This window comes from Mauremys mutica, chromosome 2 (assembly GCF_020497125.1).
Source record: "Mauremys mutica isolate MM-2020 ecotype Southern chromosome 2, ASM2049712v1, whole genome shotgun sequence".
Lineage (NCBI taxonomy): Eukaryota > Metazoa > Chordata > Testudines > Geoemydidae > Mauremys > Mauremys mutica.
Window position 1 is genome coordinate 115,821,903 of NC_059073.1, and position 17,248 is coordinate 115,839,150.

Genomic DNA, 17,248 nt, shown 5'->3' on the forward strand with positions numbered 1-17,248 from the left:
CCATGTGGGATGTAGAGAAGTTATGTAACTTGGAAAATAAGTGCCCTATGTGAATATTATATGCCTTTTATTTACTTGACAACCATTTTTCAGTGCATAACACTGGAATAAAAAATGTTTTCCTAAATAACCAAAAGCTTCTGTTGGCAATGTGTGAATTAAAGCCAAACTGACAGACACTGAAGAGGAGCAGGCAAGAATCCCAGGCATCTGTGAGCTGTGGCCACATTTCTGATATTATTTGTTTCTGATACTAGCTGCAAAGTGGCAGGTGCTGTACAAACACACAATAAGGCCTGGACCTTACCATGTAATACGCAGGAAGAGAAAAGGGTGACAATTATCCACATCTAACTATTTCCTTACACTTCCCCTTCTAAAAATACTACCTATATGACTTATCTGCAATTATCCCATAGCCTGGTCATTAGTGGAAATCCTACTTCAAACTTCAGCTCCGCTGTTTTTGTGGGGTAAGTGACACCAGCAGTTCCTAGCAATACTACTAACTAACGCTCCACCTGCCAGCCTATGGGTCCTTCCTCTGCTCCTTATTGCTGCCATTGACTTACCAAGTGAGACCCCTGTTGTCTTGTCACTGCACTCGTCTTCTCTTGCGTCATGCTTCTTGATGTCGTTATAAATGCTAGAATAGAACAGAGCTGCAGATAGATTGTCTGAGTTACTGGGTTTCATTTATAGTGAATCAATCATTTCTCTAGTATAGTGCTTCTCAGAGAGTTAACCCTAAGAACGCTGGCACAGACAGTGCCAGCCAAGGGAATACTTAGGTGGAACTATAGACAGCAAAATAAATCTCTGCCAGCTCCTGGGCCAGCGCTTCCATTTAGGCAACCTATGGTCGCCTAGGGTGCCAGGATTTGGGGGGTGGGGGGGCGGGTCCTTCCGCACTCCAGGTCTTCGGCGGCAATTTTGCAGCAGGTCCTTCACTTGCTCCGGGACCTGCCGCCGAAGTGCCCCGAAGACCGGGAGCGCGGAAGGATCGCCCCGCCGCAGAATTGCCGCCAACAACCGGGAGCGCGGAAGGATCCCCCCGCCTAGGGTGCCAAAAACCCTGGTGCCGCTCCTGGCCAGCTCCCACATGGTTAGCAAATTAAGGATTATAGTGTATGTGTAATTAAATAAGCAAAAAACCCTCTCTCCTTATGTAAAAATTGTATGTACACAGTGATATTATTCCACTTAAATGATATCCTTTCAACACTTTTTAGAGACTGTTTTTCTTTTGCTTAACCCTGTCCCATCCATTTAATCTCTTTTCCAACATGATACATGTAAATGATCCTCAAATTAATCAGTAGTGTAACTCACATTTGTTTAAATCCACATTTGTCCACTTTATGGAATCAAGTATCAGAGGGGTAGCCGTGTTAGTCTGGATCTGTAAAAAGTGACAGTCCTGTGGCACCTTATAGACTAACAGAAGTATTGGAACATAAGCTTTTGTGGGTAAATACCCACGAGCCTGCATATTTATACCTGCCTCTGGAAATTTCCACCACATGCATCTGACGAAGTGGGTATTCACCCACGAAAGCTTATGCGCCAATACTTCTGTTAGTTTATTAGGTGCCACAGGACTCTGTCGCTTTTCACTTTATGGAAGAGAGCTAAAAATAATACAAAGCTTCTTAGAAAAATCATATGAAAATTATTTGCACTTTTCAAAAAGCTTTAAGCAAGAACTCTTTCAATAACTAGTTATAGCTAGATGAAACAGTTAAAATATCAGAGGCATATTTAGGGCCTGATTTTGTACTTATTAAAAATCAAGAATGCCCATTGGAGCAGCATTATATAAAAGAACATATAATGGAGCAATGCTTACACACTTTTAGTAGTAAAGATGACTTCATATAAATCCAAACATGTCCAATATAATGAAAATGTAATAAGATATCCACGTTTACATTAGAACAGTTATAAAATGAACATACCAATACACAGCAGCTGAATGCAAGGCACAAATTTGAGGCCCAATTTTGAGAAGGGTTGACTACTCAACTCCCAATAATTTTGGAGGGAGTTGAGGATACTCATGGTTTCGGGTGATCAGACCCCCAACAAAGCTCTGTGAAAGGATAACATGACAATTCATTCTGAACTGAGTGTGATTTTTCTCTTCCAGTACCTTTGGTTCTTCTTTGAGTGATTGTTCATGTCCATTCCAACCAGGTGTGTGCGTGCCATGTGCATGTCAGCCAGAAGATTTTTCCTGTAGCAGCATCCATAGAGTCGGCCTAGGCGCCCACTGGAGTGGCGCCTTCATGGTGCCTAATATAGGGCCCTGCCAATCCTCCACCCCTCAGTTCCTTCTTACCGCCGGTGACAGCTAGCTGGAACTTCACTCGTTCCTGCAGCAAGCGCTTTAGCAGTGTCTAATAGCATATAGTGTATCTAATTTCTCAGTTAGTTAATAGCTGTTCCTTATAGTTATAGTTAGTTGGTTTGGGGACCCCCCCCCCCAATGTTCCCCCTCCTGGGGTATGTCCGGGTCTCACTCTTCCTGCTTGTGGTGCCTTGGTGAGAGTCACCAGAAGAAGTGCTGTATCTCCAAGGGTTTCCATCCCAGAACCCTCAAAGACTGGGAACAGAGACTAAAACTTCTGTTGATGGCAGCAGCATTGAGGCCACACTCTGACCCGGGACCCACTGAACTGGCACTGAGCATGTCCTCATCAGTGCGCAGTGCTCCGGCACCAATGGCACGCGAAATGGCCCTGATTAAGGACTCTAAGGCCCCCTGGCACCGCCACGGCTCGGGCCATAAGAAGTCAGCCTCAGCATGGCACCACTCTCCATCCCCAGTGCCAGTAAAGAAGATGAGGCCGGTGAGGGGTCCATCACCCCTCTCGAAACCTAAGGGGTCTGCGGCGTGCATGTGTGTTTGGGACAAACTGCCCCTCCTTGCTTCCGCCCAGGGTCTCGTCGACTCCTTCCCCAGCCGGGGTCCAGTTAAGTCTGAACCCTCCTCGGTCCCTGGACCACCAAGGAGACATACAGCTACTGTTGACGCCGGAGGTGTTCGAGGCGACCACAGACCTGATGGTCTTCCCGGTGCCGTCCTCTCCACAGAGGAGGGACAAGTCACCAGTGACAAGCCAGCCATGATGGCCTGCTGGTCTCCATCACCAGCACCCCTGGCACCGCCCGCACAGACAGAAGGGCCGCACTATTCCCTGGCTTCGCAGCACCGCTCACCGGCGACCCAGGGTGCTGCTCCTCCGTGGTCCTCCTCCTTTGAGACCTCGCAGGCGGACTCTTATTGCTCTAGCAGATCGCGGAGCAAGAGGTCCAGGTCTCGACGGAGTCACCAGCCATACCTGGCACCGTAGCAGCAACAGTGGCATCTGTCTGCTCAATGGCCCTTCTGGACACCCTGGGGTTACCATCAGAGCCAAGGCCAAGTCCACGGTCCATGATTCAGGACTGCGTCGGTGTCTTTGGCATCTTTCGTGCCACAGACACCGCCGCCAGCAACACCGTCGTCCGAGGGAACGGCACCCGCTGGCACAGACAGCTCCGGCACTGTCTCTCCAGACAACAGCACCACCACGTGCTCCAACCTCGACCCCGCCGACACCATCGGGCTCAGCACCGCTGGATTTGTCATCCCTGGCACCAGCTGAGGTGCTGAATCCCCCATCAGCACTGGCACCGCAGCTCGAGTACCATGTACCAAGGGACCCCAGAGGGGTCGAGGGTAGTGAACAGGGCTCACTACCCATCCTCTCATCCTCGCCTGATTGAGCGGTCACGGGGACATCGACGGCCCTGGCTCTCGAGGACAACCGTGTTCTCCAGCAGCTCTTGAGACGGGCTGCTCAAAGCCTGGGGATACAGGCCAAGGAGGTGGAGGAGGATTTGGACCTTGTTGTGGACACATCCTTGCTCCCTCTGGCCCATCCAGGGTTGCTCTGCCACTGATAAAAAACAGTAGTTGACACATCCAAAAGTCTGTGGCAGACCCCTGCTTCTCTGGCCCCTATAGCCAAGACAACAGAGTGGCGCTACTTCGTACTGTCTAAGGGGTACGAACACCTTTATACCCACCTCCCCAACTCTTTGGTGGTCGATGCAGCCAATCAGAGAGAGCGCCAGGGGTTCCAAGGTTCCACCCCTAAAAACAGGGATGCCAAGAAGCTTGACCTGTTTGGCCAAAAGGTCTATTTGATCGGGGGCCTGCAGCTCCACATACCCAACCAACAGGCCATTGTAAGCCGCTACGGACATAACGCCTGCTCGGCGATGGCTAAGTTCACGGAGCTCCTGCCTCAGGACTCTCGGGTGGAGTTCTCCGAACTTGTGGAGGAGGGGAAATTAGTTTCCCGGGCCTCTCTGTAAACGGCTCTGGATGCAGTGGATGCAGCCTCGTGCACGCTGGCCACAGGGGTGGTGATGAGGCGAGGCTCCTGGCTACAGGTCTCTGGAATGCCCCACGAGGTCCAGCAGACTATACAGGACCTCCCCTTTGAAGGCCTCTAGGGCTACTCAGCGCTTGCTGGGGCTCCATATGCCAGCTACCCAGTGCAGGCATTTTAGGCCTTAGCCTGCCCCTTGGCCTTACCAGCCGCAGAACCGCCAGGATGCTCTGCGTAGGTGAAACAGGAGTGATAGGAGGAGGCAACATCCCTTCTCTGGGCAAAACTCTGGCCAGCCCAAGCCTCCACCCGGGTCTAGACCACTCTTTTGAAGTTGTGGTTGAGGACGGCTCACCAGTACGGACTCTGGATCCTTCTCCTCTTACCTTCTTGTCCCGTCTATCCCCTTTCTACCATACCTGGTCCTGAATTACTTCAGACCATTGGGTGCTCCGCACAGTAGAGAGGGGATATTCCATCCAATTCTGTCCCCCCCCGCCGCCCCTCCAACCCCCTTCCATGTCTCTCTTCAGGGACCCCTCTCAGAAGCAACTTCTAATTGAAGAAGTGCAGTCCCAACTCTCGGTGGGGGCAGTGGAGGAGGTTCCTCAGGAGCTAAGGGGCAAAGGGTTTTACTCCTGGTATTTCCTAATACCAAAGGCCATGGAGGGGCCTCAGACCCATCTTGGACCGGCGGCAGCTCAACAAGTTTGTAAAGAAACTCAAGTTCCGCATGGTCTCACTAACCTCCATTATCCCCTCACTGGATCCAAGAGACTAGTACGCTGCCCTCAACTTGAAGGACGCGTATTTTTACATGGCAATAGTCCCACATCACAGACGCTACCTAAGATTCGTGGTGAGCAGCAGCCACTACCAGTTTGCCATCCTCTCATTCGGACTGTCGACAGCTCCCCGAGTATTCACAAAGTGCATGGCAGTCATTGCGGCGTTCCTGCGCAAGAGCCAGGTATAGGTTTTTCCTTACCTCGATGACTGGCTGATCAAGAGCCCAAGTGGAGGGTCAGGTGGAATTCATAAAAAGGACCTTCTTCGAATTAGGTCTCCTCCTAAACAAGGCCAAATCTACTCTGTCCCCGGTGCAGAGGATAGAGTTTATAGATGCAGGCCTAGATTAGACTCCCGGAAGCCAGGATTCACTCACTAGGGGCCATCATATGGGGCCTCCGACAGTTCCCCACGACCACAGCAAGGAACTGCCTAAAGCTGCTGAGACACATGGCTGCATGCACCTACATGGTATAGCATGCCAGGCTCAGACTGTATCAGCCAGCCCAAGACGCTCTGGACAGCATCATAACCCTGCCCTGCCCGGTGTTGGACTCCCTCCTATGGTGGCTCGACCCGTGAGTGGTTTGTGTGGGGGTGCCCTTTGCCAGCCCTCAGCCCTCTCTCTCATGGGTGACAGATGCCTCGGATCTGGGCTGGGGAGCTCATCTAGGGGACCTCAGGACTCAAGGCCTCCGGTCTCAGGCGGACCTCACTCTGCACATCAATGTCAGAGAGCTGAGCGCAGTACGACTGGCATGCCATGCTTTCAAAACCCACATAGCAGGCAGGTGCGTCCTAGTCCTCACAGACAACACCTCGGCGATGTTCTATATCAACAAACGGGGGGGTGTACGCTCCTCTCCCTTATGCCAGGAAGCCCTTGCACTGTGGTACTTCTGCGTAGATCACTCAATCCACCTGCAGGCGTCATACCTCCCAGGAGTGCAGAACGAGCTGGCAGACAGTCTCAGCTGGACCTTCCATGGCCACGAGTGGTTCCTCCGGCTGGGCATTGCAAGATCAATCTTCTGTCTCGGGGGCTCTCCCCAGATAGACCTGTTTGCCACTCGTGGCAACAAGAAATGTCAGCTATTCTGCTCTCTCATGAGGCACAGTCCGGGGTCCATCGTGCTCCTCAAGATCCACAGGGACCGGGCCTGAGTCATACTGAAAGCACCGGAGTGGCTGCGCCTGCACTGGTTTATGTCACTCCCAGGAATGTCTATAGAGCACAGCTCACTTTACCACTGGTCCTGGATCTGATAATGCAGGACCATGGCCGACTCCGGCACCCGAATCTAGAGTCGCTCTACCTCACAGCCTGGATGCTCCATGGCTAAACACAGCACAGCTGCCATGCTTGGATCAAGTCAGACAAGTCCTTTTTGATAGTAGAAAGCCCTCCACCAGGGCAACCTTGCCAAGTGGAAAAAGTTCTCCATCTGGGCGGAGCAACGCAGTCAGTCGCCATTGCTCGCCCCCATACCGTTCATACTATACTACCTCCTTCACCTAAAACAACGAGACCTGTCCTTGTCATCAATAAGGGTCCACTTAGCCGCCATCTCCGCCTTCCATCTGGGCACAGACAGCTTCTCCATCTTCGCAAACCCTCTAGTCAGTCATTTCCTCAGGGGCCTGGACAGGCTCTTCCCGTAGATGTGTCAGCCTGTCCCAGCTTAGGACCTTAATCTAGTCCTCTCCAGATTTACAGGCTCTCCATTTGAACCACTGGCGACCTGCTCCCTCTCATATACAAGGTTGCGTTCCTTGTGGCAATGACCTCGGCTAGATGGGTATCGGAGCTCAGGGCCCTCACGTCCAAGCCCCCTTACATAGTTTTTCATAAGGACAAGGTCCAACTCAGATCTCACCCGGCCTTTCTCCCTAAAGTTGTCTCCCAGTTTCATATGGGCCAGGACATCTTCCTCCCAGTGTTTTATCCCAAGTCATACTCTTCCGATACGGAGCGCAGGCTGCACTCACTGGATGTACATAGGGCCCTAGCCTTCTACATAGAGAGGACTAAGTTGTTCTGGAAGTCCATCCAACTCTTTGTGGCCCTGGTGGACAGAATGAAAGGGGTCTCTGTCTCCTCTCAAAAGCATCTCATCGTGGATCACATCCTGCATTCGGGAGTGTTACAGCCTGGCGAGGGTGCCCGCCCCTTAGGGCCCAGGCCTCCTTGGCGACATTCCTGGTGGAAGTTCCCACCCAGGAAATCTACAGGGTGATTAGATGGTTCTCAATACATACATTCACAACGCACTATGCAATTACACAACAGGCCAGAGACGATGTGGCCTTTGGATGCGCTATGCTCCAATCAGTGCAGGACTTTGACCCCACCTCCTAAGCTTTGGCTTGTGAGTCACCTGGTTGGAATGGATATGAACAATCACGCGAAGAAGAAAAAAGTTACTCGTTTTCTCGTAACTGTTGTTCTTTGAGATGTGGTGTTCATGTCCATCCCAATACCCACCCTCCTACCCCTCTGTCGGAATAGCCGGCAAGAAGGAACTGAGGGGGTGGAGGGCCCTTTATTGGGCGCCCAGGCCGACCCTACGGATGCTGCTAAGGAAAAAATCTTCCGGCTGGCATGCACGCGGGGCGCACACACCTAGTTGGAATGGACATGAACAACACATCTTGAAGAACAGCAGTTATGAGAAAGTGAGTAACTATTTTTTCTTAACTGCTGTATATTACTGCAATTAGTTGACAATCACATTGATATGTTTATACTGTAAATGCTATTTCTTAAAGTCAAAGGCCAACACTGTATTTGTTGCATTATTTCATTACTGTGTGCTGCAATATTGTAGACAATGTGAGCAAAGTACAAAAACAGAAACAGCTAAGGGATATAATATTGCACTTGAATTTAGAGCAGTGTGAGATAAGAATTGTTGTTGTAATTTACAGGAATAAATCTGTGAGCAATGCAACACCCAGCTAACATTCAGTTTCACTAGTGAGTTTCAAGTTTTTCAATCATCATTACATATGCACACATCATCTTTACTTTCACCAGAAAGGTTGCTTATCAGTTTTATTACTTTGTTCTACTGAATTTTGAATACAATTGTTAAAATAGCTTTATAAATCTGCTGTTTTCTAAAATGCTCTTTTTAACCCTCTTCCATACACTTATTAAAAAGAAAAAATGAAGCACTTTGTGTTGAAAATTTTTTTTTTCAGGATAATTCTAAATTTAGGGTGGCTTAGACTTGTATAGCGTCTTCTCTTGAAACACTTCAAGGCTTTAAGAGGTCTCTTGGTGACTTTAAATTGCTTGCACTGTGCATGCCCAGAATCTCATTTACTTCCAATATTTTGGAATTGTTCCATATCTTGTATGCTTACAGTGAGTGTTGGAATTGGGGCAAGTTAATTGTATACATCAGCCTATTTTCTTTTTCTTGACTGAATAAGATGAAGCTGTATTTAAAGCAAAATTAGCCACCTACTGCTGGAAGTAATAATTTCATGAAATGAAATACTTATTAGAAGCTAAGGAAGTGTCCTGACAACTTGTACTGCAAAACCCTCACTGCTGCAGCATCATTTTTTTGCCACTTGCACTAGCGATACTACAAGCAAGAAGACACAAATTATTCCTTTGTTGCTCAACTATATTTTAGTTTCATTAAAATGTGGCTTTATCGTTCAAAGTTACAAAAATCAAGATTATCCTCAAACCTTGTCATTTTTGGTAAGTGAAAAAAGGCTTATTTTGACATTCAGCCTTTGATAATAAATATGAAAAATTTATAAGCAAATACGTTCCCTACAGGAATTTTAAAAAGGAATTTGCTTCCTAAGAACATGAAACACCTGTTAATTCACTCTTTAACCATGGGTGCAGGCAGTTGATCAGTAGTAAAACAGAAAGCCAATTAGGGGGGCTGTATTAAAATAAGTGATTTAGGCAGCTCACCAATCACTAATTAGTATCAAGAAGGCACAACATAAGCAATGGTAAAGTCAGTAAACAAAATTTTACTGTAATATTTCATAACACAGATACTGTATTCTGTTTTAAGTGTAAAGCTACTGTCTTACACGAGAAAGATGGACAGACCCTTGTTCCAAGACTAATATGGATACAATAAATATGGAGTTTTACATACTAGATCTGTACACAGAAACTTTGCCCCACAGCCATAAAAATTTACATTTAACAGTGCAACATATAATTTAATCATTTTAGTTTTTCTGACATAAGATGTTTTTACTTACTAAACACAAGCAACTACCTGGTTTTAATGTACATATTTTATATATACATTTATATATATTTTCAACAATCTGTACAGGTTTCTAAACATAAAACTCCAAAAAGGCACAATTGTCTATACAACATGTACAAGAATGGCTGGAGCTGACGAGAAACAACAATTATTGGTCAAGAGTTCATGATTGCACAAAAAGATTAGTAATGAGTTTGTGTCAGAAAAATGTGCTTTAAGGAAAGGAAGGTTTGCAAAAAAACCTGTAAGTGTTATAATAATAATAAAAAAAACTAGGTTGCTATTACAAGTCTGTCTTCATCATCACTGCTGCCATCACTAAACTGTACAGTATTCTGCCTTCGTGGCAATCCTGCTGGCCTATGTACCTTTCTATTTGGAGAGACAGTTTGATGGACGGGGGACTTGGTTAAAACTTCAGAATTCACCTTCAAGAGGGGTTCTGAGGTGGAAGCCCTTTTGACCTGAATGGAAATGACATCACACTTTGGTTTGACATGGTTTCCTGGGTCAGCCTTTTCAGTATCTGTTTTTCCAGGACCATCAAGTCTTTCGTACTCCTTTGAAGGAAAAGGCTCTGCAACTTTTTTTACGTTGTACCACTGGACCGTAGGTGCTGCTTGAGGAGATACAGCACTAGCGATCGGATTGATGTCAGCTGCAGGAAAACTCACAGGAGTCCGCTCTTGGTGAATTTCACAGGCTTTATTACTGGAAGCTGGTGTTTCTGGAACTCCTTGCCCATCTGTAGTTACGGGGCTGACTGAAGGGATCAATGTAGGCAGTGCTATATTCAATATTTGCAGGCCTGGAATGTGTGTCTGAGGGCTGGGGTTGCTCTGAGGAGAAGGGTTTGCAGTCAAAACTTGTAGTCCCACAGCATTTAGCGTGAGTCCTGAAGGATGTATTTGAGGGGCTATATTTGTATTTGCCAGGCCTAATATGTTCACTGTCTCCATGCCTAATGGTGGAAGAGGTTGTAAGCTTGGTGTACTCAGATTCTGGACGCCTGGCCCGTTAATCTGACCTATTGGAATACATGGCACAACACTGTTCACTTCAGCAACTCCTAGTGGATTTGCAGTGGCAGAGACTGCACATGCCGTGTCACCTAGCGCACTTGTAGTTCTGTGAATCACGCTAACAGCAGGAATGGTGAGTTGCACTGGCCCAGCTTGAATTGGTACAAATGTGGAGTACGTGGCTAGGCCAGCAGGGACCACATGAATTCCCCCTACTGGAATCATACCATAAGGTGTCTTGGCTTGCTGCTGTGAGTGCAAAGGAAGGTGGCTAAATAAATGAGTCAGAGGAGCTGTCAGTTCTGTGGCATGCAGCTTCTCTTCTTGGATGTCAGAATAGGGTGAGGCTGCTGAAGGACCCACCATTGTTGTCTGTGTGCTTTGGTCCACGGCTGGTGAGGGAAGCCCTACAGACGGTGTGCTCTACAAAAGAACAGCAAAAAAATTTCAATATTAAGAGGGCCAGTGCAGCTAAATTAAATCAAAATACTCTAAAGGAGGTAGTTCGAATTACAGCCTACTTTCCCTTTAGGAAGTTGCAACAAATCTGTTCACAATACAGCTCATGACTTGAACAATTATTGACTATGTCTCCCACTCCTCACCCTTTAAGAAAGCTTTCCTAAGTCTAGTACATCTGCTTTCTCTCTTGTGTTAATACATAACAAGCATTTTGGCATTTCCCTTATAGTACATTCATTGTGAAAATCAGCTCTCGGCTGGGAATTAACTACTGTGGTATCTTGTCACTGGACATCCAGATCTACAAGCGTCATCCTCTCCTGGGGGTATTTATTTAGCCACGCATCAGCAGCATTAAAGTCTCTGCACTGAAAGGCTAATGCTACAATGCATTTGTTGATGCAGGATTTTAATCTGGAAGACTAGAATGAAAAGAGATGGATGATGATAAAGTATTGTCATCATAAACTGACATGGTTAAATGGAGGGGCACTGAATTGGGACTTGGGAGACCTGGGTTCTGTTTGCAGTTCTGCCATTGACCTGCTGTATGGTCGTGGACAGCTAACTTCGCCTCCGTGTGGATTGAGAACTGGTTAAAAGACAGGGAACAAAGGGTAGGAATTAATGGTAAATTCTCAGAATGGAGAGGGGTAACTAGTGGTGTTCCCCCAAGGGTCAGTCCTAGGACCAATCCTATTCAATTTATTCATAAATGATCTGGAGAAAGGGGTAAACAGTGAGGTGGCAAAGTTTGCAGATGATACTAAACTACTCAAGATAGTTAAGACCAAAGCAGACTGTGAAGAACTTCAAAAAGTTCTCACAAAACTAAGTGATTGGGCAACAAAATGGCAAATGAAATTTAATGTGGATAAATGTAAAGTAATGCACATTGGAAAAAATAACCCCAACTATACATACAATATGATGGGGGCTAATTTAGCTACAACAAGTCAGGAAAAAGATCTTGGAGTCATCGTGGATAGTTCTCTGAAGATGTCCACGCAGTGTGCAGAGGGGGTCAAAAAAGCAAACAGGATGTTAGGAATCATTAAAAAGGGGATAGAGAATAAGACTGGGAATATATTATTGCCCTTATATAAATCCATGGTACACCCACATTTTGAATACTGTGTACAGATGTAGTCTCCTCACCTCAAAAAAGATATTCTAGCACTAGAAAAGGTTCAGAAAAGGGCAACTAAAATGATTAGGGGTTTGGAGAGGGTCCCATACGAGGAAAGATTAAAGAGGCTAGGACTCTTCAGCTTGGAAAAGAGAAGACTAAGGGGGGATATGATAGAGGTATATAAAATCATGAGTGATGATGAGAAAGTGGATAAGGAAAAGTTATTTACTTATTCCCATAATACAAGAACTAGGGGTCACCAAATGAAATTAATAGGCAGCAGGTTTAAAACAAATAAAAGGAAGTTCTTCACGCAGCGCACAGTCAACTTGTGGAACTCCTTACCTGAGGAGGTTGTGAAGGCTAGGACTATAACAATGTTTAAAAGGGAACTGGATACATTCATGGTGGCTAAGTCCATAAATGGCTATTAGCCAGGATGGGTAAGAATGGTGTCCCTAGCCTCTGTTCGTCAGAGGATGGAGATGGATGGCAGGAGAGAGATCACTTGATCATTGCCTGTTAGGTTCACTCCCTCTGGGGCACCTGGCATTGGCCACTGTCGGTAGACAGATACTGGGCTAGACGGACCTTTGGTCTGACCCAGTATGGCCATTCTTATGTTCTTATGTGTGCCTCTCACACTCTTTGTCTGTCTTGTCTATTTAGACTGTAAACAGTTTGACATAGGGATACTCTCATCCTGTGTGTTTGTACAATGTCTGCCACAATGGGGCTCCCGTTGCAACTGGGGCTTCTAGGGGCAAACTGCACTACTACTACTACTACTACTACTAGGGCTTAATATCCTGTGACCCTACTGTACACATCAGTATACTGCAGAGATTAAGGAGGCAGGTGCCTTATGCCATCACCATTTGGCTGAGTTGTAAGATGCTGAAAATTGCCATTTCCCATCTGTTTTCTCCTCAGTTTGCTAGAGGCTGGTTCGTTCAATCCCTACTCCTACTCTGCACATGCAGAATTCATATCCCCTACAGATTCTCCCCCTCCTCTCCCAGAAAACATCGTGTCAGAGAGGTGCTGCAATTACACCTTTTGCCCACCAGGGGCTGCTGTTGTGCCAGAAGAGAGGGCAGCCAGCTCAGGGCCAGAGAAGCCAGCTTCAGAGACAAAGGTGGCAGTGGCTGCGTTCCTCACAGGGCCATGCCTGCAGGGCCAGGTGAGGAGGCATGGGATATGGGGGGGACAGACAGAACAGGGCACATGGGGCTGCTGGGAGGGGGGGGTCACAGACTGGGGTTCAGAAGGGCCAGTGGGAGGGACAGAGTGGGACAGGGCACAGGAGGCTAGGGTGTGACAGCATCGAACCAGGGGCTGTATGGGGTTAGGGTGCAGGGACCCATGGGGGGAATGGAAGAGAGGTGGCTGAGGAGGGGTGCAGGGACACATGAGGACATGGGGGAGTGGTGGTGCAGCAACACGTAAGGACAAGGGCAGAGGTGTCTGACTGAATGGGAGAGGCTAGGGATCAGCCAAGGTCTGCATGGGGGAGACTTCCCAACTCCCTAACAATCTCGCCTCTCTGAACCTCCCCCCACCAAAAAAACCCACACCAAACTTGTTCCATACTTTTCCCACCCACACCCAACAATCCTCCAGATTCATTCCCAGGCTCCTTCCCAGAAATTATTTCCCTCTCCCTCAGATCCTCCATTACTCTGACTTCCCCAAGCCTTTGTCCTGCTTCTGAGGGGCATGGGAAATAAGGTTCTGTTTTATAGTTTAAATGAATTATTACTCAAGCTCTGTATTGACATGCCTAGTAAGGAATTTATTTGTCAAAAAAATATTTCCTGAATTTTTTTTGTATGTATTGTGACAGACATACTTGCTGACAGGTATTTTGAAATAAATTACTAAAATAATTGAAACTGGTGTGATTGCATTGTGTTATTTTGACAAAATATGCAGAATTTAGAACTGTGCACAGATTTTTTAATTTTTGGTGCAGAAGTCCCCCAGGAGTAAATCCCTCAGGATTCCATCAGCATGGCACATGCATCACCCGAGCATCTTGCTCAGTATGCCATATGCAGGTGAAGCTCCAGACAGACACAATGGAGCCGCCTTCTGCTGATGCTGTCCTGTTCCCAACAACTAATCTTTTTGCCTAGGTGGCGGTGCACTGGGCTGGAAACTTTGAATACAAATCTTAATTCTTTTATAGCCTCAGATTAGTAATTCTGTGCTCTTCCCAGCCCTTGGTATTGAACACAGGCAACTATTGTGCAGGTTTTTTGGATCCTGGAACATAGCATTCTATTCTAGCACTAAGTCTATTTGGTATATACCACTATTTAGTCTGTACAGTACAGTCAATTAATTCCAAACTTTTGCAAAGATCTAAAGAACCACGTTATAACTAATCCTTTTAGTCCTGGAGATACAATCTAATCTACACACTTTTTTGGGAGGGAGGGGGGTAAAATCTAAGTGTTTCTATATTATTACTATGCTCCTGCACTTGGAATTCTTTTTTTTTTTTTTAATCTGCATCAGTCTGCAACAATTGTATGAAGAATATAAGGAAGGAAACCAGATGGCTTTTAGAAAAATCACCAAAATAAGGATAGATGTTTAGCTCCCAATCACAGCTCTTGAGAAGCATTTAAAATACAAGTCTCCCTTCTCCCCCTAAATTGAATACTCTAACCTTTGTAACAACGGTAGCTGGTGTTGCAGAACTTCCCAAAGCTTCTGCTGTATCTGGATAATCTACAGACATCTGATGACATGGAGATCTAGGAGAAGGGCCCGGCGAGATGGTAAGCTCTATACTTGTTTCCTTGTCTTGTATTTTCTCTTCTTTTGCTTCTTGATGTGCAATTGCTATTGGTGACCTGGAATTCCTGCTGTCTGATTGCAATGTACTGAGTACAGTCATCTTTGTAAGTAGTGCTTTAGGTAAACCATCCATAGAGTCTGTGTGGACCTCAGCAAAGCAGTCTGTAATTCTGATGTCTTCATCAGCACTTGTGGTCTCCTGTAGGATGTTTCTAGATGGATGATGCTGAGGGCTGGCTGTAACTGAGGGGGTTGTAGATAGGACTGATTCAGCTTGGCTGTCTTCATCATCATCTTCATTGTCATTGTCATCATCCTCCGGGCCATCAGAATCTTCCACATCAAATCCTGATCGATCGCAGCCAAACTTTTGCTTCTCACCTGTAAAATAAGACCCAATACAAAAATTAGAAAAATAGTTATTCCACTGAAGACCTAGCAAAGTTTTTCTATCAGAGTTATCAGCTTTGGGGGAATAGGTCAAGACAACTTGATATCATTTGAATTGTAATGCTGATACAAAACAGAATCACAAATGTCTATCACCCAGCACTCAAAGTACAACACAAGTGCATCAGTTACTTCCCACTACTAAGTCACAAACAACCAAGGACTCTACACTTCCATTTTCCAAAGTATATCATTAGGTACACTTACGCTAATCCTGTATCTTTTACTTATGCATCTTTCTCATGCCTGTAAGACTGCAATTTCCCCGCTTAAATCTTCTCTATATAAAGTGTTTCTTTTAATAAATACTTATTTTGCAGGGGGAAGAGGAATTGGTTTCCTGGTTCATTAAGTTTCTAGTGATAACAGATTTGTTTGCCAAGCTTACCAGTGGGATATTCTCAAGTTTGTTACTGACTCATAGGTGGGCATCCTTGCAGTTAGTATGAATCACTACTACACAATCTTTTGAAAGAGACAAACAAAAAAAGAATGGAAAGTGCTAGTCAGAAATGTGTCTAGTTAAGGGGCAGGAGAGACTAAAATTAGATTTTACCAGAATTCTTCACTTTAAGAAAAAAGTGGTTAAAGCATTATTAATATCAACCAAATGTACTAGGAGTTAAATGACAACTAGTGCACAAAACAGCCCTGATTCTGCAAACACTTAAGTAGGCGGATAACTCTATTCACATGAGAAGTCCCATTGACTTTAAGTCTAAAAGCTGAACAGACACCACTGTCTTTGCCCATCATTCAGAAATCAAGCTCTTAATCAGTTTTAGTTGGTAAACTAAACTACAGATATATATATATATATATATATATCTTTTTTTTTTTTGGTATCATACCTTGGGAAGAGAAGAATTTTCTTCAGTAAACAGAAACCTCATCTGTTGTATTTGATTCCAAGCCAAACTGGCTGGATCATATTTGACAAAAGACGAACTGCTTGGATACACTAATATTTTATTTTATATTGGATTAAATGTCAGTCTGCTGAGCTCTCCAAAGAAAATATCAGCACAAAACAGCATTTGGTTCAGAAAAAAACCGAATATTCAAGGATGTTTGGTTTTAGTGTTAAAATTTCAAAAAGAGCCTCTGTTTAAGGGAATTTACACAGACAACTTACTGTCAAGATGAATGACTTATGAAAAACAAAATCAGACCTTAATAAGAATTAAGACCTACTACCATTACTCTATCCAGCTATGAAATCACGGACAAAACATGCATCACACAGAAAAACATACAATTTTTTAACCTAAAACTCAATTTGTATCATTAGAGCTACCTCTCAACATGTCAAGCCTTTATGCTTTTAAATTAGTAGTAGGATTAGGATATGGAAGAGCTCTGAGTCCTTAAATAATTCTTTGTGTAATGATTCAGCCCTTGCATCCTAGACAGTAAGCTGTGCATTAGAAATATAATCTAATAAAGCCACTTTAAATCTACCATGTCATAAGAATCATGTTAGTGGAAAAGTTTGATTACGTTTTAGCCAGTCTTCATTTACAATATTTACCTGAAGACAAAACTTTTCTTCAAAGAGAAAAAAAATCGTTCTCGAAAAAATTAATTTTAAAAAGCCCATTCCTCAAATATGCTAAATAGAAGAATAGTTACATACATTATTAATCAGTAAACACACATTTTATGGTTTTCCTTTACTTTCTTATCTCCATTTCCTAAAAGGATAATAAAAAACTTTGCATAATTAATTTAAGGGACAAAAAATCCAAATGAAACAAAACCACATCCAAAAACATACATTTAGGGTCTTAATTGGATCCATCAGCTTTAATGCCACTACAACTATAAGAGAGACTTTTTTACATATGATACCTCCAGAGTGACCTATGACTTTCTTTATTTCTGACTTTCATCATAATGTGTGGGTCAGTGATTTTTGAAGTTTTGGGGCTTGGGACTCAGTCTGGA

General features: G+C 45.0%; 1 protein-coding gene across 3 annotated transcripts in view; it reads right to left on the reverse strand.

Annotated features, from left to right (window-relative positions):
- Positions 1 to 9,156: 9,156 nt before the first annotated feature.
- HIVEP1 (HIVEP zinc finger 1) overlaps positions 9,157 to 17,248 on the reverse strand; it is a 193,531-nt gene continuing 185,439 nt past the window's right edge. For all 3 annotated transcript variants that reach the window (XM_045005283.1, XM_045005284.1, XM_045005285.1), the window contains 2 exons: positions 14,721 to 15,232; positions 9,157 to 10,872 (listed from right to left, as the gene is read on the reverse strand). In XM_045005283.1, the coding sequence (XP_044861218.1) occupies positions 9,700 to 10,872; positions 14,721 to 15,232 (1,685 nt within the window). In that variant the 3' untranslated portion in view covers positions 9,157 to 9,699. The remainder of the gene's footprint in view (positions 10,873 to 14,720; positions 15,233 to 17,248) is intronic.